The sequence below is a fragment of the Zalophus californianus genome, chromosome 2 (assembly GCF_009762305.2).
Source record: "Zalophus californianus isolate mZalCal1 chromosome 2, mZalCal1.pri.v2, whole genome shotgun sequence".
Taxonomy (NCBI): domain Eukaryota; kingdom Metazoa; phylum Chordata; class Mammalia; order Carnivora; family Otariidae; genus Zalophus; species Zalophus californianus.
Window position 1 is genome coordinate 167,359,998 of NC_045596.1, and position 26,993 is coordinate 167,386,990.

General features: G+C 35.9%; 1 protein-coding gene across 20 annotated transcripts in view; it reads right to left on the bottom strand.

The window, feature by feature from the left end:
* LOC113925641 (disintegrin and metalloproteinase domain-containing protein 32-like) overlaps positions 1-26,993 on the bottom strand; it is a 191,654-nt gene that overhangs the window by 5,989 nt on the left and 158,672 nt on the right. For 8 of the 20 annotated variants that reach the window (XM_027600148.1, XM_027600146.1, XM_027600151.1 and 5 more), the window contains 4 exons: positions 20,522-20,621; positions 19,769-19,928; positions 11,739-11,771; positions 509-547 (listed from right to left, as the gene is read on the bottom strand). In XM_027600148.1, the coding sequence (XP_027455949.1) occupies positions 509-547; positions 11,739-11,771; positions 19,769-19,928; positions 20,522-20,621 (332 nt within the window). Of the gene's footprint in view, positions 1-508; positions 548-11,738; positions 11,772-19,768; positions 19,929-20,521; positions 20,622-26,993 lie in introns of those variants that run through there. The other 12 variants (XR_003521012.1, XR_003521011.1, XR_003521009.1 and 9 more) reach the window with 4 other exon arrangements.

Here is a 26,993-nt window from a genome sequence, read left to right on the forward strand (position 1 = left end):
ACTAAAGACTTACTGTTTTATTATATGTAAATATCCACCTTTCAGGAAATGGACAGAAATCTAATTAAAACTATTTTGTGATACTGGGAGGCTATGGAAGATGTAGAATTATTGTTTCTTTATGATGTTTCTCTTCAGCAAACTTTTCTTAAGTGACCAGGGTAAGTGTTCACCCAGTTGTTCATGAGCATACATACTGAATTTCTAGTTGTAAAATCTCCAAATACAGAAGTAAACTTCTCCACTTATGAGTTAGCTCTGTAACCATTTCACCAATCATTTATTTGTTTCCGAAAAATAAACTCCCAACATACATTAACAAACTGAAATAAAGAAGACATTGATTTTTCTACACAAATACTCATTAGTTACTAGATTACTTTTTGGTGTAGTACCTTACCAATTGTTACTGCTCAATTAATACCTAGCAATTTATTGTTGATTGTCAATTTGTTCATCTTATTTTTAACACATACTTATTTTAAGAAATATGTCTTAATTTACTTACCTGACTATATCTGTTTGGCTGCTGCTTTCTGATCTGGATCTAAAGGAGAGTGAAAGTAATGCTTCCAGGTTAATACTAAAAAAAATTTGCCTCCCAAACAAATGAATGTTAGACTATCTTGTGACCTGCATTAACTCTTTTATACCACCAATTACCACTAATGAATAATTTTTTTAAAGATTTTATTTATTTTATTTGAGAGAGAGAGCACATGAGAGGGGGGAGAGTCAGAGGGAGAAGCAGACTCCCCGCTGAGCAGGGAATCCGATGTAGGACTCTATCCTGGGACTCCAGAATCATGACCTGAGCCAAAGGCAGTCACTTAACCAACTGAGCCACCCAGGCACCCTAATGAATAATTTTAAAAGACTACTAAATTAGGGTATGCAAATAAATAATATCCTAATTTACACATGTACCATGTCCATAAGGAATATAAATTTCAAATCCCCAACAGGGAAAGGAGCAAGAAAACAGATTAGTTTTTCCCCTTACTACTTCCCAGCATAGAATATATGCTTGATTTTGAATGCCTGATTCTGGCCTGCAGGTCCCATCAAATGTCTTACCCACTGATAAATTACAGGTCATGAGTTAAAACCCTCACTGACTTCTGGACATCAGGCGGACTGGGCTGACAGGGCAGTTTTCCCCTTCTATTCCACACAGAGAAATAATGGGGAAGAAAAGAAACACACAAAATACTAACCAAAATTTAAGAGAAGAAAGGGAAATTTCCAATGATAGTTTTAAAAAGAGAGAAAATTAAAAACATGAAAGGTAAATAGGAACTAAAGCTGAGTGAGTGACTCTCCAGAACTATGTGAAGTAGTCATCCACATTAGCCTATAAGGAGTTGAGACCTCCTGGAAAGCTGGAACTGACTTCCTTCTCTAAACTTGGAAGCCATGAAAGGAGGATAGTGAAAGCTGTTACCATTAGCCTTTGAGATGCAGCAGGGAAATTGCTTCAGAAGTGTAGATGGAAAAGGATCACCTAGAGACACAGAAACTCTAAGTGCTTAAAATGGTTTAGGGATGTGGATGTAAAAAATATCACATAGAGAAACAGGAACCTCAAGCCTTACCAACTTTAGGTTAGGATACCAGGCCATGGTATGAATTTTAGATCTCCAGGTGTAACAAGTGTAAAAACTTATACTTGGGAGGGTAACACACGAAATAATCTCCACAAGGAAGATTTTACAAAGCAGGACACACAGAAATCTCATGAGATAATCATTGTGGCTTAAGATGGCCTTAAAATCAAAGAAAAAAGCCACTGAGAGTTAATGTCCACAGCTGGAGAAAAGTAAAGAATTCATACATGAAAAATTATAGGCAACAAACAAACTTAAAAAAAAGAATGTTTAGGATTTCCATAGAGATCAATAAAGGAGCAGAATCCATTAAACAAGAAATGAAAGAATTGAAAAAAAAAGAAAAAGAATTGCTGATTTTAAAAATGTTTAGGGAAATCACCCAGAACACTTGATAAACAGAATGTAATAAAATATAAAAAGACCAGTTAACAGTTGGGCCTCTGCCTTCAGCTCAGGTCATGATCTCAGGATCCTGGGATCGAGCCCCACTTTGCGCTCCCTGCTCAGCTGGGCTCCCTGCTCAGCTGGGAGGTCAGGTTCCCTGCTTAGCTGGGGGCCTGTATCTCCCTCTTCCTCTGCCTGCCACTCCACCTCCTTGTGTGCTCTCTCTCTCTCTGTATCAAATAAATAAATAAAATCTTTAAAAATAATAAAAAAATTAAAAGACCAGTTAAGAAACATGAAGGAATTCTGACACAGAGGATTTAGAATGAGGGAGGTTCAATATATAAAAAGAAAACATCTAGGACTTTTCCAAAATTGAAGAAATTTGAGTCTTCTCACTGAAATAAAATACTGAGTCTGGTTCATGAGTTAAAAAAAAAATCTCTACCAGAATATATTATAATGAAATAATAACTCTAGGGTCAAGAAAAAAACACAGAAGCTTTGTTAGGCAGAATTCCAGAGATGGCTTCCTAAGATCTCCATTCCTTGGTTATTCAAACACTTCTGAGTACTTAAAAGATTTTGCAAGTGTAATTGCAGCTCCATATCAATTGATCTTAAAATACAAAGATTATTTTGGTTGGCCTGGCCCAATCAGGTGAGCCTTCAAAAGTAGAGTAGTCTGCTGCTGGCCGAAAAGGAAGTAAGAGGAAGTCAAAGCCTAAGGAAGACCTGAATGCCCTTTTTTCTTTGAAAATGAAGGGAGGCACATGAGAAACAATGCAGACAGTCTCTGGGAGTAGGAAGGGGCCCCTAGCAGGCAGCTCAGACCCATAGATGCAAGAAATTAGATTCTGCTTACAACCTGAATGAGCTAGGAACACAGCCTGGCCTTCAGGCCTTCTAGTCAGGCTTGTGACAACCCAGCCAAATCTGCATGATTTCTTTTCTTTTCTTTTCTTTTTTTTAAGATTTTATCTATTTATTTAGAGAGAGAAAGGGAGAGCACCTGTGTGCATGTGCAAGTAGGGGGAAGAGCAGAGGGAGAGAAAAAGAATCTCAAGCAGACTCCCTGCTGAGCACAGAGCCCAACCCAGGGCTTGATCATGACCCTGAGATCATGACCTGAGCTGAAATTAAGAGTCCAACGCTTTATTGACTGAGTCACCCAAGCACCCCATCCACCTAGATTTCTAATTTATAGATCTTTGACAGAATAAATGAATATTGCTTTAAGTCACTAAATGTGTGATAATATGTTATGCAGCAATAGAAATACAAAGCCTACTACAGATAAAACTCCTATTAACCATTAAGGAATGAATGAATAAACACACTAACAGAAGATTTATCATCATCATCAATAAATGCCAGACTACACTGACATACTTTCCAATAGCTGAGGCAAAATAACTCTCAATTAGAAGTCCACACTATATAGACTCACATTCAACAGTGAAAATAAAATAAAGACAATTTCAAATGGATAAGGTAAACAGCTTACTACACAGAGACTCACTGATGTAAATTCTAAGAGATGTACTTCCCCAAAAGGGAGATTGAACATAAAAAGATGGAGCAAAATTTAAAAAAGAATAGTGAGCAAATGAAGTGGTAAATATCTAGTGAAATCCTAGTATGTTTAAACTAAATACAATAAGGACAATGATAATGATGACTTGTTTGCAGCAGGTTAAAATTCAGAGTAATTAAATACCAAATAATAATAATATGGAAGAGTGAAGAAAAGAGTATAGGAATAACTTGGCAAAGAACAATATGTTGTTAGAAACCCTAAGTGTTCATTATATCTGAAATTGTAAAATTAACATTGAATTTTAATAAATAACAATATAATAAATCAATCATTAAAGAATATCACTAAAAGAATATAACTAGAACATATAATGACCATGTTAATAGAAAGAAAGAAAAAAAACAATGAAAGTACAATTGATGTAAAAGACTACGAGAAAATAGAAAAATAAAATATTGGCAAAGTATGATAAATAGAATAGAAAAAATAAATAAATGATAGAATTTAGTCTAAATATATCAGCAAACATATAAGTATGTAACCATATTGAATTCAACTATAAGAAACTGGAGATTATATATTTTTAACTTCCATTGGCAGGTTATTTTTAAGAAACAAACTTAAATAAAGATTGAAAGTAAAGAATTGGGGGCAGAGCAAGATGGCGGAGGAGTAGGAGACCTCGATTTTGTCTGGTCCCAGGGATTCAGCTGGATGGGGACCAAACTGTTCTGAACACCTACAAACTCAACAGGAGATCGAAGAAAAGAATACCAACAACTCTGAACAGAAAAGGGACCACTTTCTGGAGGGTAGGACGTGTGGAGATGTGAAACCGAGGTGATATTCAGGAGGATAGACAGCAGGGGAGGGGGCCTCTGTCGGCCGCTTCTGGCAAGTAATAGAGCAGCAGAGCACAAAATCGGAACATTTAGAAGACGGTTCAGATGAGGGACGTTGCTCCAGTGGCTAAGCTGGGGGGCGGGGGTGGAACCCTCACTGGGACAGTGTGGTCTCAGGACCCTCGGGGTCACAGAGAGACCGGAGGTACCTGAGTGTGGCAGAGCTCCCAGGTATAGGAGCAGGAAAGCCGGCTGCAGAGACAGAGCTGAGGAGGAATGGGCTCTCAGCTCAGGGTTACCATAAACCGTGATCTGCAGCACAGTTGGGCCATTGCTTCTCCAGCAGGGACCCAACAAGCGGCAGATCTGGGGAGACTCCCCTTCCTTCCCCAGGAGGAGCAGCGCAGGAGTGCAACACAGGGATCTGCTGGGTTTGGAGACTCCACAGCAAGTCGTGTGCGAGAGAGAGAAACGCTCGGTCACAGGCCGGGTGAGCACGGAGTGCGGCTGGAGACCGGGGAGATGGGAGTGACTGACTGCTTTTCTCTGGGGGTGCACTGAGGAGTGGGGCCCCAAGTTCTCGGCTCCTCTGGGGCAGAGATTGGGAGGCCGCCATTTTCATTCTCGTCCTCCAAAGCTGTGCGGAAACCTTGCAGGGAACAAAAGCTCCTGAGAGCAAACACAAGCAGATTATTTAACCCAGACAGGCAAGGGTGGGGCAATTCCGCCTCTGGCAAAGATGTTTGGGAACCACAGCAACAGGCCCCTCCCCCAGAAGATCAGCAAGAACAGCCAGCCAAGACCAAGTTTACCAATCAATGAGAACAGCAGAACTCCAGCGCTAGGGGAATACTGCATATAGAATCCATGGCTTTTTTACCATGATTTTTAGTCTTTCAAGGTTAATTTTTTTTTATTTTTTTCCCTTTTTCAACCAACATCTCATCAATTCTTTTTTAAAAAAACATTTTTAATTTTCATTTTTAGAGTCTTATTCTATCCCTTCATAGTAGTGACCCTTATTTTTGGCATATATATATGTTGTTCTCTCTTTAAAATTTTGAGATACAGTTTCTCCTAACAGATCATAATATACCCTAAATCTCTAGTGTATTGTTTGTTCTGCTCTCCTGCCTGATCACATTCTCTCCCTTTTTTTTCTTTTTTTCTAAATCCTCTTCTTTCTTTTTTCAAACAACTTCTTATCAAAACCTTATAAAATCTTTTATAATTTTCATCTTTACAGTCATATTCCATCCCTTCATCGTATCAACCCTTATTTTTGTACATATATAAGTTTTTCTTTCTTTAAAATTTTTGGAGGCCCTTTCTTCTAACAGACCAAAATATACCCAAAATCTAGTGTGTGGCACTGATCTATGCACGAACCTGATCATATTCTGGTTTTATTGTTTTGTTCTGTTTTTGTTTGTTATTATCTTTTTCTTTTTCTTTTTTTTTTTTTCTTTTTTCTTTCTTTCCCTTTCTTTTTCCCGGGCTTCAGGTCTTTTCTGATTTGTTTAGAGTATATTTTCTGGGGATGTTTTTACCCTGTTAGCATTTTGTTCTCTCATTCATCTATTCTCCTCTGGACAAAATGACAAGATGGAAAAAATCACTCAACAAAAAGAACAAGATGCAGTACCGACTGCCAGGGACCTACTCGATACAGACAATAGTATGATGTCGGACTTAGAGTTCAGAATCATGATTTTAAAGATACTAGCTGGGCTTGAAAAAAGCATGGAACTTATTAGAGAAACCCTTTCTGGAGAAATAAAAGAACTAAAATCTAACCAAGTCGAAATCAAAAAGGCTATTAATGAGGTGCAATAAAAAATGAGGGTGTTAACTGCTAAGATAAATGAGGCAGAAGAGAGAATCAGTGATATAGATGACCAAATTATGAAAAATAAAGAAGCTGAGAAAAAGAGAGATAAACAACTACTGGATCACGAGGGCAGAATTCGAGAGATAAGTGATACCATAAGATGAAACAACATCAGAATAATTGGGATTCCAGAAGAAGAAGAAAGAGAGAGAGGGGCAGAAGGTATATTGGAGCAAATTATAGCAGAGAACTTCCCTAATGTGGGGAAGGAAACAGGCATCAAAATCCAGGAGAGACAGAGAACCCCCCTCAAAATCAATAAAAATAGGTCAACACCCCAACATCTAATAGTAAAACTTATGAGTCTCAGAGACAAAGAGAAAATCCTGAAAGCAGCTCAGAAGAGATCTGTAACCTACAATGGTGGAAACATTAGACTGGCAACAGACCTATCCACAGAGACCTGGCAGGCCAGAAAGGACTGTCATGATATCTTCAGAGCACTAAACGAGAAAAATATGCAGCCAAGAATACTATATCCAGCTAGGCTGTCCTTGAAAATAGAAGGAGAGATAAAAAGCTTCTGGGACAAACAAAAACTAAGGGAATTTGCAAACACGAAACCAGCCTACCAGAAATATTGAAAGGGGTTCTCTAAGCAAGAGAGAGCCTAAAAGCAACATAGACCAGAAAGGAACACAGACAATATAAAGTAACAGTCACCTTACAAGCAATACAATGGCACTAAAGTCATATCTTTCAATACTTATCCTGAATGTAAATGGGCTAAATGCCCCAATCAAAAGATACAGGCTATCAGAATGTATTAAAAAACAAGACCCATCGATATGCTGTCTGCAAGAGACTCATTTTAGACCCAAAGACACCCGCAGATTGAAAGTGAGGGGATGGAAAACCATTTACCATGCTAATGGACACCAAAAGAAAGCTGGGGTGGCAATCCTTATAACACACAAATTAGATTTTAAAACAAAGACTGTAATAAGAGATGAGGAAGGACACTATATCCTACTTAAAGGGTCTATCCAACAAGAAGATCTAACAACTATAAATATCTATGCCCCTACATGGGAGCAGCCAATTATATAAGGCAATTAATAACAAAAGCAAAGAAACACATCGACAACAATACAATAATAGTGGGAGACTTTAACACCACCCCCACTGAAATGGACAGATCATCTAAGCAAAAGATCAACAAGGAAATAAAGACTTTAAATGACACACTGGACCAAATGGACTTCACAGACATATTCAGAACATTCCATCCCAAAGAACGGAATACACATTCTTCCCTAGTGCCCATGGAACATTCTCCAGAATTGATCACATCCTAGGTCACAAATCAGGTTTCAACCGGTACCAAGAGACTGGGATTATTCCCTGCATATTTTCACCACAACACATTGAAACTAGAACTCAATCACAAGAGGAAAGTCAGAAAGAACTCAAATACATGGAGGATAAAGAGCATCCTACTAAAGAATGACTGGGTCAACCAGGAAATTAAAGAAGAATTTAAATACTTCATGGAAACCAATGAAAATGAAAACACAACTGTTCAAAATCTCTGGGATGCTGCAAAGGCAGTCCTGAGAGGAAAGTATATAGCAATACAAGCCTTTCTCAAGAAACAAGAAAGATCTTAAATACACAACCTAACCCTACACCTAAAGGAGCTGGAGAAAGAACAGCAAATAAAGCCTAAACCCAGCAGGAGAAGAGAAATCATAAAGATCAGAGCAGAAATCAATGAAATAGAAACCAAAAGAACAGTAGAACAGATCAACAAAACTAGGAGCTGGTTCTTTGAAAGAATTAACAAGATTGATAAACCCCTGGCCAGACTTATCAAAAAGAAAAGAGAAATGACCCAAATCAACAAAATCATGAATGAAAGAGGAGAGATCACAACCAACACCAAAGAAATATAAACAATTCTAAGAACATATCATGAGCAACTCTATGCCAGCAAATTAGATAATCTGGAAGAAATGGATGCATTCCTAGAGATATACTAACTACCAAAACTGAATCAGGAAGAAATAGAAAAGCTGAACAGACCTATAACCACTAAGGAAATTGAAGCAGTCATAAACAATCTCCCAACAAACAAAAGCCCAGGGTCAGATGGCTTCCCAGGGGAATTCTACCAAACATTTCAAGAATAATTAATACCTATTCTTCTGAAACTGTTCCAAAAATAGAAATGGAAGGAAAACTTCCAAACTCGTTTTATGAGGCCACCATTACCTTGATCCCAAAACCAGACAAAGACCCCATCAAAAAGGAGAATTACAGACCAATATCCCTGATGAACATGGATGTAAAAATTCTCACCAAAATACTAGCCAATAGGATCCAACAGTATATTAAAAGGATTATTCACCATGACCAAGTGGGATTTATCCCTGGGCTGCAAGGTTGGTTCAACATCCGCAAATCAAACAATGTGATACAATACATTAATCAAAGATAGAACAAGAACCATATGATCCCTTCAATAGATGCAGAAAAGCATTTAACAAAATGCAGCTTCCTTTCTTGATTAAAACTCTTCAGAGTATAGGGATAGAGAGTACATACCTCAATATCATAGAATCCATCTATGAAAAACCTACAGCGAATATCATTCTCAATGGAGAAAAACTGAGAGCTTTCCCCCTAAGGTCAGGAACGTGGCAGGGATGTCCACTATCACCACTGCTATTCAAATAGTATTAGAAGTCCTAACCACAGCAATGAGACAACAAAAAGAAATAAAAGGCAACCAAATTGGCAAAGAAGTCAAACTCTCACTGTTTGCAGATGATATGATACTTTATGTGGAAAGCCCGAAAGACTCCACCCCAAAATTGCTAGAACTCATACAGGAATTCAGTAAAGTGGAAGGATATAAAATCAATGCACAGAAATCAGTGGCATTCCTACACACCAACAAGACAGAAGAAAGAGAAATTAAGGAGGTGATCCCGTTTACAATTGCATCCAAAACCATAAGATACCTAGGAATAAATCTAACCAAAGAGGCAAAGGATCTGTACTCAGAACTATAAAATACTCATGAAAGAAATTGAGGAAGACACAAAGAAATGGAAAAACATTCGATGCTCATGGATTAGAAGAACAAATATTGTGAAGATGTCAATGCTACCTAGAGCAATCTACACATTCAACGCAATCCCCATCAAAATACCATCGACTTTTTTCAAAGAAATGGAACAAATAATCCTAAAATTTGTATGGAACCAGAAAAGACGCCGAATAGACAGAGGAATGTTGAAAAAGAAAAGCAAACTGGCAGCATCACATTTCCGACTTCAAGCTCTATTACAAAGCTATTATCATCAAGACAGTATGGTACTGGCACAAAAACAGACACATCAATCAATGGAACAGAAGAGAGAGCCCAGAAATGGACCCTCAACTCGATGGCCAACTAATCTTCGACAAAGCAGGAAAGAATGTCCAATGGAAAAAAGACAGTCTCTTCAACAAATGGTGTTGGGAAAATTGGACAGCCACATGCAGAAGAATGAAACTGGACCATTTCCTTACACCACACACAAAAATAAGACTCAAAATGGCTGAAAGACCTAAATGTGAGACAGAGGTCCATCAAAATCCTAAAGGAGAACACAGGCAGCAACCTCTTCGACCTCAGCCACAGCAACTTCTTCCTAGAAACATTGCCAAGGCAAGGGAAGCAAGGGCAAAAATGAACTATTGGGAATTCATCAAGATAAAAAGCTTTTGCACAGCAAAAGAAACAGTCCACAAAACCAAAAGACAACTGACAGAATGGGAGAAGATATTTGCAAATGACATATCAGACAAAGGGCTAGTATCCAAAATCCATAAAGAACCTATCAAACTCAACACCCAAAGAACAAATGATCCAATCAAGAAATGGACAGAAGACATGAACAGACATTTTTCCAAAGACATCCAAATGGCCTACAGACACATGAAAAAGTGTTCAACATCCCTGGGCATCAGGGAAACACAAATCAAAACCTCAATGAGATACCACCTAACACCAGTCAGAATGGCTAAAATTAGCAAGTCAGGAAACGACAGATGTTGGTGGGGATGCGGAGAAAGGGGAACTCTCCTACACTGTTGGTGGGAATGCAAGCTCATGCAGCCACTCTGGAAAACAGTATGGAGGTTCCTCAAAAAGTTGAAAATAGAACCATACGACCAAGCAATTGCACTACTGGGTATTTACCACAAAGATACAAATGTAGGGATCCGAAGGAGTACGTGCACCCCAATGTTTATAGCAGCAATGTCCACAATAGCCAAACTGTGGAAAGAGCCAAGATGTCCATCGACAGATGAATGGATAAAGAAGATGTGGTCCATATATACAATGGAATATTATGCAGCCATCAAAAGGAATGAGATCTTGCCACTTGCAATGACGTGGATGGAACTGGAGGGTGTTATGCTGAGTGAAATAAGTCAATCAGAGAAAGACATGTATCATATGACCTCACTGATATGAGGAATTCTTAATCTCAGGAAATAAACTGAGGGTTGCTGGAGTGGGGGGTGGGGTGGGGTGGCTGGGTGATAGACATTGGGGAGGGTATGTGCTATGGTGAGCGCTGTGACTTGTGCAAGACTGCTGAATCATAGATCTGTACCTTTGAAACAAATAATGCAATATATGTTAAGAAAAAAAAAAGAATATTGCAGGAGGGGATGAATGAAGTGGGGGAAATTGGAGGAGGAGACAAACCATGAGAGGCAATGGACTCTGAAAAACAAACTGAGGGTTCTAGAGGGAGGGGGGTGGAAGGATGGGTTAGCCTGGTGATGGGTATTAAAGAGGGCACGTTCTGCGTGGAGCACTGGGTGTTATGCACAAACAATGAATCATGGAACACTACATCAAAAACTAATGATGTAATGTATGGTGATTAACATAACAATAAAATTTTTTAAAAGAAAAATAAATAAAAAATTAAAAGAATTCATATTACATAAATCTAACAAATAGAATATTCATATAACAATTATAAAACAGTGAGGACTGAATTTATGGTTAAGAAACCCTAATGGGGACAAAATACTAACAGCACAGTTAGGTCAATATAATTAGTGCTTCCCAATCCATAATTTTTATAGATTTTACCTGAGCTTTGTCACGTACAATCTGTGAAATGTCAGGTATTTCCTTGTTTATTTACCCAAGCAATACATGAATATAACCCAAGTTGAGCTATTTTTAGGCACCGTATAGCCTTTTTCTTTACTAATTATATACATCCTATTTCTTATTAGAGTTGGCTACTTTTGTCCTTGTTTCCTCAGAGTAGACTTCTAATAAACATTTATTAAGTGAATAAAAGACTACCAGAAGCTAAATTACTATATATTTGTAGGCTGGTTTTCAGTGCATTACTTTACCAATTACATCTGTTCAAGTGATATCTAAAAATTGTAAATTATTCATTCTTAATATACAACATGTGTTTTAAGATACCTTCTAATTTACTTACCTGCTAGCAAATGTGTGAGTGCTGCCTTCTGAGCTAGATATTAAAAAAAAAAAAAAAATAGTGCCTCATGTTAGTCCTAAGAAACTCTTACCAACTGCATGAATAAAAAAGTCATTTTATAAGCAGTATTTCCTCTTTTACAAGACTAGTTAACAATAAAGAAAATAATGTTCAAGGTCACTGAACAAAGATGGAAATAAATAATATTCTTATTTACCCATATACCTCATCCACAAAGAGTGCAAATTTCAAATCCCACAGTGAGGAGACTATCAAAAAGGCACAGATTTGCTTTTTCCTTATCTCTTCTGAACATAGAATACAGATTTGACCCTGAGTCCCCGATTCTGACCTTCATGCCCCAAATTTTAACATTTATTCATTGATTTTGAAAACAATGTTACATTTTGTTAATTTAAAAAACCCATACTGGCTTCTAGGCAATCTGGCAGAGTGGGCAGGAAGGGCAATTTCCCCTTTACATTCCTCATAACACAGAGGAGTGCTGAAAACAATAACAAAACATTGAATACATAACTGAGGTTAACAGACTTCTCCTGGTGCTAGTAAAAATGAAGAAACTGAGAGTTGAAACAGTAAACAGGAGCTAAAACAGTAACTGCAGGGGCACCTAAACCAGTAACAACACCTTTCAGGCTAGAGATTTAATAGCTCTTCCTTAGGAGTTGAGGTTCCAGGCCTTTGCATGTGGGGAAACTGTGAGTTCCTTAATTAAACCTGGGAGCCATGAAGAGCCATACCACCCATGAAACATGGATAATAAAAATTCTGACCTGTGGTCTTTGGAATGCAACAGGGAAATGAGGATATGTAGATGGGGGGGAAGGCATCACTGAGAGAAGTAGGAATCCCAAGCCTCCAAAAAGTGTAATTTTAGAACTCCAGTTCACACCCCTACAAATTCTTGAACACTGTGCATAGCAATTGTTTTAAATATTTTTGATTGATAAAAGAAGCAAAAGTGAAACAATCCACATGTATTTATCTTCACACAAAACATGCAGAATTCTCATGAGAAAATAAACACTGAAGATAAAAGAATCTATGATTACAAACCACTAAGAGTTAATGTCAACAGCCACAGCAAAACAATGAATTCACACACCAAAAAACACAAATGATTAAAAAAAGTTTATATAAGAATATTTTAAATCTCCATAGAGATCTTTGTAAGAACAGAATCCACAAATCTTAAAACAGGACAGTGATGGCAGAAGAATTGGTGAAATGAAAGAAAAATCTAACACAATGTGAGATGTAGATAAATATGAATGCAGTTACAAACCATAAAGGCATACTTCCAATTCTGACCAAAATGGAGTAACAGACTCAATTTACCCTCCTGCCTAACACAACTGAAAATTCAGACAAAATATATGAAACAGTGGTTTTCAGACATTGAATAGTAGGCAGCACAGGATAGTGACTTCTGATAGAGGGGAATAAAAAAGGTGAGACACCTATGATTGACCCTTCTTACTGCCTGGTGAGAATTTCTAAGCTATCGGACAGCCAGGGGGACACAGGCAAAATTCAGAAATCTCCCTGAGTTGAGTTAATAGAACTGGGGGTCTAAGGATGCCAAGGCAGCTAGAATTCACAGAGAAAAATACCAGAGAGGGAAAGAGCTGCACAGAGCTCTGAGATCTGTGGAGGGTCCCTCTTGAGTCTTCTACAAAGTACTGATCATTGACTGCAAGGAAACTACTTAGAAAAATTAAGCTGGAGAAAAATTATTTGAAATTGAGCAATCTTTTGTGCTCACATAGGGACAAGAATAGCTTGTGTTCCCACCACCTGACTTTTAAAATACCATGTTTTGGAGAATTGGGTAGAGTTACTCAAAAGGGTATCACCTCAGTAGTGGTGACTATTCTGATCCCACTTAGCAAAGCATTAAAAACAATGGTGTTAGAACAATTGGATATTCTTATGCAGAAAACAACCACTCTATCCATACCTTTTAACCTATACAAAACTTAATTCAAATTGGATTTAGGTCTAAATGCAAAACCTGAAACTATAAAATTTTAGAAGAAAACATGGAAGAAAATTTGTATGAATTTTGGTTAGGCAAATATTTCCTAGATACAAAACTAAAATCATGATCTATAAAAGAAGAAATTCACACACTGGATTTCATAAAAATTTAAAACTTTTGCTCTTTGAAAGAATAAAAAGATAAGCCTAGACTATTCCTAGTCTACATATTTGCAAATCATACATAGTAAGACTTATATCCAGGATATGTAAAGAACACTCAAAATGCAATAATAAGAAAACAACCCATTTTAAAAACAACCACAAGATCTGAACAACTAGTAATAAAAAGACAAGCCAATTAAAAAATGGGGATTTTCAGCTGGAACTACCAACACAAAGGGAAAGAGGAATGGCACCACCTATACATTCTTTAGGCCTTTTAAAAAACATGGAGTTGTTCCTTTAGCCAAATACATGTGAATCTACAATTAAGATATTATAAACATCAAGGGAATGAGCACTGTTTAAAAAGGCGTGTCCCACAAATGTTACTATGGCAAAACTGAGTCTACAATGTTATGCATCCTGCTAAAATTAAGGGCAAGATTCATGCCAAGAGAATTAATGTACATAATGAGAATATCAAGCACTCTAAAAACCGAGATAGTTTCCTAAAACATATGAAAGAAAATTATCAGAAAAAGAAGGAAGCTGGGGCACCTGGGTGGCTCAGTCGTTAAGCGTCTGCCTTCAGCTGGGGCCCTGATCCCAGGGTCTTGGGATCGAGCCCCGCATCGGGCTCCCTGCTCAGCAGGAAGCCTGCTTCTCGCTCTCCCACTCCCCCTGCTTGTGTTCCCTCTCTTGCTGTGTCTCTCTGTCAAATAAATAAATAAATTTTTTTAAAAAAAAGAAAAAGAAAAAGAAAAAGAAGGAAGCCAAAAAGAAACATACTTGGGTTCACCTGAAGCACCAATCTGCTCCACCCAGAGAAGCACATTTTGTGAGATTCAACTGAAGGGAGCCTGACCTGCTGGAACCCATTTCCTATGAAATCATGGCATAATAGGTACAAAAATAAATGAGCAAAAGACCTCTTAACTATAAGTTAATTAATTACTTAATTTTAAAATGGGCAAAAGATTTGAACACACAATTCTCCAAAGAAGAGGTACAGATGACAAATAACCACATGAAACAATTAGCAATGTCATTAGTCATTAGAGAAATGTGAATTAAAAACAATGAGATGCTACTACACACTGTCAGAATTGCTAAAATTTAAAAAATACATATATTACTATACCAAGCGTTGGCAAAAATGTGGAGGAACTAGAATTCTCACATACTAGTGACTGGAATATAAGATGGTACAACTGTTTTGAGAAACAGTTCAGTTCTTTCTTTAGAAGTCAAACATACCTACCATATTACATTTCCATTCATTCTTAGGTATCAACCCAAGAAAAAGAAAGCACATATTCACAGAGACTTGCATATAAATGTTCATAGCGGCTTTATTTATAACAGCTAAAATCTGGAAACAACCCACACATCCATTGACAGACGGATGGAATGAATGGATGAACAAATTATGCTATGTTTGTACAACTGAATACCTATCAGCAATAAAAAAGTACAACTACTGATATACATAAGAGCATGGATGAATTGCAAAATAACTGTGATGAGTGAAATAAACCAGACAAAAACAAAGAGCACATACCGTATGCTTCTATTTATATAGAATTCTAGAAAATGCAAACTGAGCTGTAGTAACAAAGCAGATCAGCAGTACTGTGGGGATAAAGGAGATGGCAGAGAAAGGGGTAGGGATTACCAAGGAACACAAGGAAGATTTGGGGCATGACAGGTATCTTCATAATCTTGATTGTTGTGATGGTTCCACGAGTTTCATGAGTGCTATTTTCAAATTATCAAAACATACCAGATTATGCACTTAAAGAATAGGCACTTTACTGTATGTCAATTGTACCTCAATAAAACTGTATGTTTTTTTAATTGTTTTCCAAACATTATTTTAATGCTTCTTTATTTTTCTTTATCATGAGGAACCTTGTAGATATAATTGTTGACATATTAGCTATTGATTCTATGAAAATTATAGCTTTGATGGTGAAGGTCTTTTGAAACATGGCTCAGAAAAAATATTTTTCTTTAAGCCATTCCTCATTCTCCATAGAATAAAGGCCTTAGCTTGTATGTTATTTTAAAAAAAGAACAAGCTATCACATAACAACATGGATGAATTTCAAATGCATTATCTTAAAGGAAAGAAGGCAGACTCAAAAGACTACAAACTGTATGCTTCCATTTATACAAAATTCTGGAATAGGCAAAACTACAGCAAAGAAGACAGATCTGTCAGTGCCAGGAGCTGGAGGAGGGTTTAGAGGGAATTTGGGGGGTAATGGGATTGTTCTTTATTTTATGGTGGTCATGGTATGTGTATGTATTTGTTAAACTCATAGAATTACACACACTAAAAATATTAATTTTACTATATGTAAATTATAGCCCAGTTTTTAAAAGCCTGATGTGATGAGCACTGGGTGTTATATGCAACTAATGAATCACTGAACACTATATCAAAACTAATGATGTACTATATGTTGGCTAACAATTTAAATTTTTAAAAAAGCCTCATTCTAGTGTCAAAGGAAAGAAGAAAAAGGAGGAGCAGAAGAAGGAAGAGGAGAAGGAAAGCAACCATCATTGTCACCACCACCATGGAAATGAGAAATGAAGACTATAAAATATAGGAATTGCAGAAAGATAAAAGACATAGAATGGGTGTCAATCATTGGAGAGATAATGATTAGAATTTTCTAGAATTGAAGAAAAACTTCATAGTTAAATATTATGCTGAGTTCAGAGCCAGATAAATAAAAAAAAAACTCATCAGAATAGGTAAAATTTAGTAATAAGACTGGACAAAAGAATACTTGGAAAGCTAACTTAAGAAACAGTTTAAGCATAAAAATAAAAATGAATTAATTATAGTGGCAGCAGACATCTCATCACCAACAGTAAATGCCAGAATTCAATGGCATATCACAAAAAAATTTACAGGCATAACTGTTAAGGTAAAATGCTACACCCATACAAGAGTGGAAATGAAATAAAGCCCTTTTCAGGCATATAAGTCAAACAGGTTATTACACATGGACCATCACTGTAATAACTACTAAGACAGTGCTTCCTAAGAATAAAATTGAACCTAGAATGGAAAAAGCAGGATTCTAAAAAGAATGGTGATGATTGTGGTATCAAAAACCATGTGATTAAATTTCATAATACTACATACACACATATATTCAAAAATGAGCACAAAAAAGATTGCATGTAAATGCTGATGAATATGAATAAGGTCTGTAGTTTAATTATTAATATTGTACCAATACCAATTCCCTAGCTGTGAAAATGCACTATGTTAGTGTAAGATGTTATCATTGGCAAAACCCAAATGAAAGGGATAAGGAAACTCTGCTATTTTTGCAACTTTTTATATTTCTTAAATTATTTCAAAATAAAAAGTTTAAAAAGAAAGGAACAGTAAACAAAGACCTAGGAAATATAATAGGTAATCCTAGTAAGTACTGACTAAATATAACAATAACAAAACAACACTAGCTTATTTGGGGCAAAGTGAAAAGCCAAATTACAAACAAATAGATGAAGAGAGGCTAGTGTTATGAGATCCTGGTGTAATTCAGATGATCATATATAATGATTAAATTAGACACTGTATGACATTAACTATAAATACTAAAATTTAAAAAAATCATTTAAAAATAAAAATAACATAAAAATGTGCAAAGTATTAGAAGAGAAAAGAGAACAGAAAAAACACAGTAAAACAGATTTGAGGAAAAGGAAAGAAAACATGCAAAAAAAAGATGGTAAATAAGAAAAAATAAAATGGCAATTTTCAGTCTAAATATATGCCATCATAAGCATATATGCATAACAAACTCCACTACTGCATCTCATGTAAAGGCTGTTTATAAGAAAACAATGAAAAACAAAGAAAGATTGAGAATAAGGGATGAAAAAAGATATACTAAGTAAGTCTAAATTTCAAAGAGCAGGTTGATATAGCACAATAAAACAGTGAGAATAGATTTTAAGATAAAATTATTAATGATAAAAAGATATGTCAAGAAATTATAACTAAATTGAACATTAATACATTGTCATTGCCTCAGAATATATAAAGCAGAAGTTTCAAAAATCAGAGGGAAAGCCATGAAATACTGAAAAACTTTAGTTTCCTTCTCACAGAAAATAAATTAATGAGCAGATGGGGGAAAATCCCAATACATATAAAAGTGATTTGAAACAACATAATTAAAAAGTTTGTTTTTGAAACAAGAAAAACAAACATGTTACGGTAATTGAAGCATACCTACACGCATAGATTTTTACAAAAATTGACTTCCTTTCTGGTTCCAACATTTAAGAATAAATCATAGAAACAAGTCTCTCCCAATAAGGTAATAAAATTAGAAAATAATTTTTTCAGCAATCAAAATAAATCATATAATTGGAAACTAAAGACAATAATTTATTCATAATTCAAACAAGAAATCATACTGGAAGTTTCTAATTTTTTGAACTGAATGTCAACTATATATTAAAAACTGGAGAGTATACATGAAATGATATATAAAAGGGAAAGTTTTAGCTTTAAAAACATATGTGGAAATAAGAAAGGCTGAAAATTAATTTTAAAAAAAGCATTAGACTCAAGAAAGCTAGAATTAAAAGAGCAAGAGTAAAGAGAGCAGAAAGGAGGAAAAGAGCAAAATTTAAGGATAATAAACACTAAGGAAATACAGAGATCTCAACAAACCCCAAAGTTATATTTTTCAAATTACCAATAAAACCTCTGAGAAAACTTCTCATGAATAAAGGAAAAAAGAAAACACATAAACAAAATTAGAATTAGAAGAGGAAATGTATCTATAAAGAAGGTGTAAATATTTAAAATTATAATTCCAAAATAAAATAATTAAATAAAATATAATTCCAGATATGGCACACCGATACAGCCATACGTAGCAAAAATATGTAATACATATCAACTTTCAGTGTAGAGGTTGTTCTCTGCAGAGAGGGAGATAATACTAGAAAGGGATTGCAGCTGTAAATGCAAGAACCAAGAAAAATATTAACATTTGTTTATTTCCACTAGAGGGCAAATGAGTATTCGTCACCATGTTCTCTTTGTGTTTGAATTATTTTTTAAAAAAATTAAAATATGCTCAGGGTGCCTGGGCGGCTCAGTTGGTTAAGCATCTGACTCTCAGTTTGGCTCAGGTTGTGACTTCAGGGTCATGAGATCAAGCCCTATCAGGCTCCATGCCCAGTGTGGAGTCTGCTTCAGACTCTCCCTCTGCCCCTCGCCCCTGCACACTCCTCTCTCTTTCTCTAAAATAAATAAATCTTAAAAAAAAAAAAAAGATTCTCTCTCTCCCTCTCCCGCTGCCCGTTCCCCCACTTGTTCACACTCTCTCTCTCTAAAAAAAAAAATTTAAATATGCTAAAGTCTAAATTATAAATTTGCTTTCTGAATACTTTACCCAGAGAATATTTTTAAAATCATTTCTTACATAAAGCAGCAACAAAAATTGAAATATTTCATCTGTGATAAGGCCTAGAAATCTGCATTTCTAACAAATATTTCTGGTGGTTCTCCTGTAGGTAACACAGATCACAATTTGAGAACCACTAAAGTATTTGAAAGCAATAGATAAGGATACATTTGAGTTCTTTCTCTCTCAAAATCCAAGGCAATGACTTTGGCAAATTATTTAAATTATACTCCCAAGTTTTTGCATTTTTAAAATGGGGATATTCAAAACTATTTCACAAAATTAAATGAGATATTTATATAGTACTCAAAATCCCTGTAAAATGTATAGTTGCAGCTCATGATACGGCCCTATATATGACTAGAGTCAAATGGTACTAAAATTTTACTTCGGAACACAAATTCAATTTACTCGCTACTTAGGGATTCCTCTTCCTTGACAAACCACTTGGTCGAACTATGCCACGAAACAGCTATTATGGTTGCTATGATGATAACAGGTAAAGCAATGCAGAAACCTAGAAGCCACCGGTTCTTTTCAGCCTTCCTAAGAGTTCTTTCCATGGTTAAACCTAAAAATAGAAATACATTAAAAATCAGAGTAAAAAAATGAAGCCATCTACTTTTACTTTCAAGTTGCAGCAAACCAATTACAGTGTTCTTAATTTTTGTTGTTATTCAAAGAACTTGGAAAAATAATAATAGAATCATAATACTTAGAACTATCTCTACAACCTCTCATTCTAAAAGATTAGAAAAGAAGTTCCAGAAAATTCCAACATATTCTACATTATACTTCAGCTATAGCAAAACCTAACTATAGCACTATTAAGTTGGACCCAAAAACTTCAATGATATATAATGTGGGATCATGTAATTGCAAGGTAATCCAACAAATTTACAGGATAGCCTAATGGAGAAAGTCAATGATATCAGTAAATAAAAATTTTAAAAGATACCCTCAGTTTCAATCATGATATTGAGAGTTAATATTAGAAGAGCAAGATTAAGAAGACATACTTGGTTTTCTTTTCTTGAAAAGAAGACTATTTACCTTTTAATTGCAAATATTGACTTCTAGGCAGCAAAAATCTACCTTTGTTTTTGTGAAGATAAGCAATTTGAGAATTTATTAACTGAATATGTAAAGATATTAGATACTTGCCCTGTTTCCCAGACAAACTAGAAACTTCTCTGCCACGCCTTTCGCAATATGGAGGCTGGTAGCCATCAAAACAATGGCACGTTTCATTGGAAGTGCATACCTAGGATCATTTTTAAAAACTTAAATGATCATTTAAAACCATTTTATCATAAAAAGTAAAATTATCAGATGGATCATCAAGCTTACTTTTGTATTTTCATTTAGTGTAATTTTATTTATTTACAGAAATAATCCTACAAATCAAATGTTTGGTTTCTAATGCACACACAAAAACATACACACAGTTTGTAAAAAAGCTATAGAGGTTCATAGAATTTACATCAAGAAAATTTAACACTTTCAAATATTCACCTGAAAACTCAGTTTGCATTCAGAAACATATCCTTAAATTCTCATGAAAATGAGACCCATCCAGTGGTATCCTGGAGCCAGCTAGTACCACTTCCAGAGCTGATTGTGCACATCTCTTCCTATCTCCAAGTTCAGTGACATTATGTGGTAGCTTGAACTATTTGTACTTACAAATGAGCACTTTACCCTTCCCTACTGTCCTTCACTAGGATGGGTTGTGTGTGTTTTTGTTTTGTTTGTTTTATTTTTTTAAAGATTTTATTTATTTATTAGAGAGGGAGATAGAGAGAGAGAAAGAATGGGGCGGGGGATGGGGAGAGGGAGAAGCAGACTCCCTGCTGAGCAGGGAGCCTGATGCTGGGGCTCCATCCCAGGGCCCTGGGATCACGACCTGAGCTGAAGTCAGATGCTTAACCAACTGAGCCACCCAGGTGCCCCTGTTTGTTTGATTCTTAATCCAAGGTTTTTTGTATTCCAAGAGGCCATCAGATACTTAGATTAGGAACTGATGGTTTCTGTAATTAATAAGTAAATAAATAAATGAAATAATAATAGCAAACACCTTTATGGTACTTACTATGTGTGAGTCTCTATTCTGAATACTACAGATTTACTCATTAAGTCCTCACAACAGCCCTGTGAGATTTGGGACTATTATTATCTCTCCATTATAGATGAAGAAACTGAGGCATAGATATTTAACTTGTCAAAAGTCACAAGGCTAGTAAGTGACGGAGAAAGGATTTAAACCTAAGCAATCTGGTTTCAGAGGCCCTGCCCTTGACCTCTTGCTATGCTTCCTCTCAATATAAAATATCTTTCAGTTTCTAAGACCTCTATTCAGCAACTTGAGCATCCATTCATAATTATTTAACTTCATTATTCCTTCTATATTGATTATACTATAAGGCAGAATTTTCCCTTATCTCCATTTATTTCATTTATTTATTCAGTTATTCAATTATGGCTATCAGTAATATATTATTTATATGGTTAGATGATCTATGACAAGGATGCCAAGGCCACCCAATGGGAAGTCTTATCTGCAAATGAAAACTGGATATCCAGTGTAAAAGAATGAAATTAGACCTTTATCTCACATCATGTGCAAAAATTAACTCAAAATGAATTAAAGACCAAATGTAAGACCTAAGACTATAAAATTCCTAGAAGAAAACATAGAGAAAAAGCTTTATGACATTGGAGTTCACAATCATTTCTTGGACTAAAAGCACGAGCAATAATAGTAAAAATGGACAAATGGATCTACAACAAACTTAAAAACTTTTGTGCATCAAAGGATATAATCAAGAGAGTGAAAAGGTAATCTATAGAATAGGAGAAAAGACTTGCAAATCATATATCTTATAAGACAATATCAAGAATATGCATAGAACTCATATAACACAACAATAATAAAAAAAAATCAGATAATCTACTTAAATGGGCAAAGGACTTGAATAGAAATTTCTCCAAAGATGATGTACAAATGACAATTAAGAATATAAATAGATGTTCAACATCAATAGTCATAAGAGAAATATAAATGAAAATCACAATGATACCACCTTACACCCATTAGGATGACTACTATAAAAAATAACTGAAAGCAGAGTCTCAAAATGAAAATTTGCATACCTATGACCCCAGAAGTATTAGTCACAAGAGCCAAGAGGTGTTAACAACCCAATGTCCACTAACAGATGACTGCATTAACAAAATGTGGTACATACATACAAGGGAATATTATTCAACCTTAAAAAGGAAGTCAGTCCTATCATATGCTAAAACATAGATGACTGAAATGAACCATCAATAAAAGACAAATACTGTATTACTCCACTTATATGAGGTATTGAAGGTAGTCAAATTCATCAAAACAAAGTAGAATGGAGGTTTTCAGGGGCTTTTGGAATAGGGGAAAGGAAAGTTATTTAATGGGTATTGCCACATTGTGATTTATAAGAAATAAATATTTCATCATTCAGATGATTGAAATATATTTCTCACATGTATTTGGTCTTTGTCCACAGTTCCTGGTTTACAGCTCCCAAAACCCTTAGAATTTCCTGTGCTGAGAGAGATAAAGATGTCTTCCGTTATGTAAATGAAGTAAGTTTTGAAGGCATCTAAGGATGGGAGCTGGTTGCCAGGAAAATCCACGTGATTCCATGTGGCTATGTGATTAAAGGGTTGGAACTTTCAGTCCTGCCCTCCCCCACCAAACTTCAGAGAGGCTGAATCAATTGTCAATGGCCAATGAATTAATCAGTTGTGCCTATGTGATGAAGCCTCCATAAAACCCAAAAGGACAGGGTTCAGAGAGCTTCTGGGTTGATGAACATGTAAAGATTTGAGGACAGTGTGCATAGAGAGGGCATGAAAGTTCGACACCCTTTCCCTATACCTTGCCCTATACATCTCTTCCACCTGGCTGTACCTGAATTATATCTTTTTATAATAAAAGAGTAATCTAGAAGCAAAATATTTCTCTAAGTTCTGTGAGCCACTCTAGCAAATTCATTGAATCCAAGGAGGGAATCCTGGAAACCTCTGGTTTATAGCCAGTTAGAAGTACAGGTAACAACTTGAGCTTGCAACTGATATGAACCGAGTTGCCAAGGAGGAAGTCATCGGAACTTCCAATTTATAGCCAACTGTTCAGAAGCACAGGTGATAGCCTAGGATATGACCTAGGATGGCAAGTGGCATATGTGGGGTGGGGGGGTTGGTGTGCAGTCTTGTAGGCCTGGACCCTTAACTTATGGAATCTGATGTCATCTTTGGGTAGATAGAATTGAAGTGAATTCTGCTGGTGTCCAAGAATTGCTTTTTGGTATAGGAGGAACCCTAGCACTCACATTGGAAATTGGGTGCTCAGAATATCAAAAAGAGTATTAGAGTTTCATATTTGCAAGATAAAAAAGTTCTGGAGATCTGTTTCACAACAATGTAAATATATGTAATACTACTGAACTACACACTTAAAAATGTTAAGATGGCAAATTTTGTTTTTTACCACAGTAAAAATCATTCATAGCAGCTTTATTCAAAATAGCCAAAATTTGAAACTATAAAATTATTATCAACAGATAAATCAATAATTTAATATCCATAAACTGAGCTATTAAAAGCAATAGAAACAAACTGTTTTGTTATGTTTGTATGTTACAAATGCCACAATACACTATTATTGCTTACTTGAAATAGTCAATTTATCTTTTTAAAAACATTTAAATGAAATAAAGTATTTTACCCATATATTTTTCATTCCAGCACTCTTCAAAGCTTTGTTTAGATCCACATTTCCATCTGACATTATTTTCCTTCTACCTAAATATAGCTTAGTATTTCCTTTAGTGCATATCTTCTAGCAATAAATTCTCTCAGATATTCATATCAAAAAGAGTCTTTTCCTTTAAATGACACACTGGACCAAATGGACTTCACAGACATATTCAGAACATTCCGTCCCAAAGCAATGGAATACACATTCTTCTCTAGTGCCCATGGAACATTCTCCAGAATTGATCACATCCTAGGTCACAAATCAGGTCTCAACCAGTACCAAAGGATTGGGATTATTCCCTGCATATTTTCAGACCACAATGCTTGGAAACTAGAACTCAATCACAAGAGGAAAGTCGGAAAGAACTCAAATACATGGAGGCTAAAGAGCATCCTACTAAAGAATGAATGGGTCAACCAGGAAATTAAAGAAGAATTAAAAAAATTCATGGAAACCAATGAAAATGAAAACACAACTGTTCAAAATCTTTGGGATACAGCAAAGGCAATCCTAAGAGGAAAGTATATAGCAATACAAGCCTTTCTCAAGAAACAAGAAAGGTCTCAAATACACAACCTAACCCTACACCTAAAGGAGCTGGAGAAAGAACAGCAAATAAAGCCTAAACCCAGCAGGAGAAGAGAAATAATAAAGATCAGAGCAGAAATCAATGAAATAGAAACCAAAAGAACAGTAGAACAGATCAACAAAACTAGAGGCTGGTTCGTAAAAGAATTAACAAGATTGATAAACCTCTGGCCAGACTTATAAAAAGAAAAGAGAAATGACCCAAATCAACAAAACCACGAATGAAAGAGGAGAGATCACAACCAACACCAAAGAAATACAAACAATTATAAGAACATATTATGAGCAACTCTATGCCAGCAAATTAGATAACCTGGAAGAAATGGGTGCATTTCTAGAGATGTATCAACTACCAAAACTGAACCAGGAAGAAATAGAAAACCTGAACAGACCTATAACCACTAAGGAAATTAAAGCAGTCATCAAAAATCTCCCAACAAACAAAAGCCCAGGGCCAGATGGCTTCCCAGGGGAATTCTATCAGACATTAAAGAAGAATTAATACCTATTCTCCTGAAACTGTTCCAAAATATAGAAATGGAAGGAAAACTTCCAAACTCATTTTATGAGGCCACCATTACCTTGATCCCAAAACCAGACAAAGACCCCATCAAAAAGGAGAATTACAGACCAATATCCTTGATGAACATGGATGCAAAAATTCTCACCAAAATACTAGCCAATAGGATCCAACAGTACATTAAAAGGATTACTCACCATGACCAAGTGGGATTTATCCCTGGGCTGCAAGGTTGGTTCAACATCCGCAAATCAATCAATGTGATACAATACATTAACAAAAGAAAGAACAAGAATCATATGGTCTCTCAATAGATGCAGAAAAAGCATTTGACAAAGTACAGCATCCTTTCTTGATCAAAACTCTTCAGAGCATAGGGATAGAGGGTACCTACCTCAATATCATAAAAGCCATCTATGAAAAACCTACAGCGAATATCATTCTCAATGGGGAAAAGCTGAGAGCTTTTCCCCTAAAGTCAGGAACACGGCAGGGATGTCCACTATCACCACTGCTATTCAACATAGTATTAGAAGTCCTAGCCACAGCAATCAGACAACAAAAAGAAATCGAAGGCATCCACATTGGCAAAGAGGAAGTCAAACTCTCACTCTCTGCAGATGATATGATACTGTATGTGGAAAACCCAAAAGACTCCACGCCAAAACTGCTAGAACTCATACAGGAATTCAGTAAAGTAGCAGGATATAAAATCAATGCACAGAAATCAGTGGCATTCCTATACACCAACAAGACAGAAGAGAGACAAATAAAGGAGTCGATCCCATTTACAATTGCACCCAAAACCATAAGATACCTAGGAATAAATTTAACCAAAGAGGCAAAGAATCTGTACTCAGAAACTATAAAATACTCATGAAAGAAATTGAAGAAGACACAAAGAAATGGAAAAACGTTCCATGCTCATGGATTGGAAGAACAAACATTGTGAAGATGTCAATGCTACCTAGAGCAATCTACACATTCAATGCAATCCCCATCAATATACCATCCACTTTTTTCAAAGAAATGGAACAAATAATCCTAAAATTTGTATGGAACCAGAAGAGACCCCGAATTAGCCAGAGGAATATTGAAAAAGAAAAGCAAAGCTGGCGGCATCACAATTCCGGACTTCCAGCTCTATTACAAAGCCGTCATCATCAAGACAGTATGGTACTGGCAGAAAAACAGACACATCGATCAATGGTACAGAAGAGAGAGCCCAGAAATGGACTTTCAACTCTATGGTCAACTCATCTTCGACAAAGAAGGAAAGAATGTCCAATGGGTAAAAGACATTCTCTTCAACAAATGGTGTTGGGAAAATTGGACAGCCACATGCAGAAGAATGAAACTGGACCATATACTTACACCACACACAAAAATAGCCTCAAAATGGTTGAAACACCTCAATGTGAGACAGGTGTCCATCAAAATCCTAAAGGAGAACACGGACAGCAACCTCTTTGAATCAGCCGCAGCACCTTCTTCCTAGAAATATCGCCAAAGGCAAGGGAAGCAAGGGCAAAAATGAACTATTGGGACTTCATCAAGATAAAAAGCTTTTGCACACCAAAGGAAACAGTCCACAAATCCAAAAGACAATGACAGAATGGGAGAAGATTTTTCAAATGATGTATCAGATAAAGGGCTAGTATCCAAATCTATAAAGAACTTATTAAGCTCAACACCCAAAGAACAAATGTTCCAATCAAGAAATG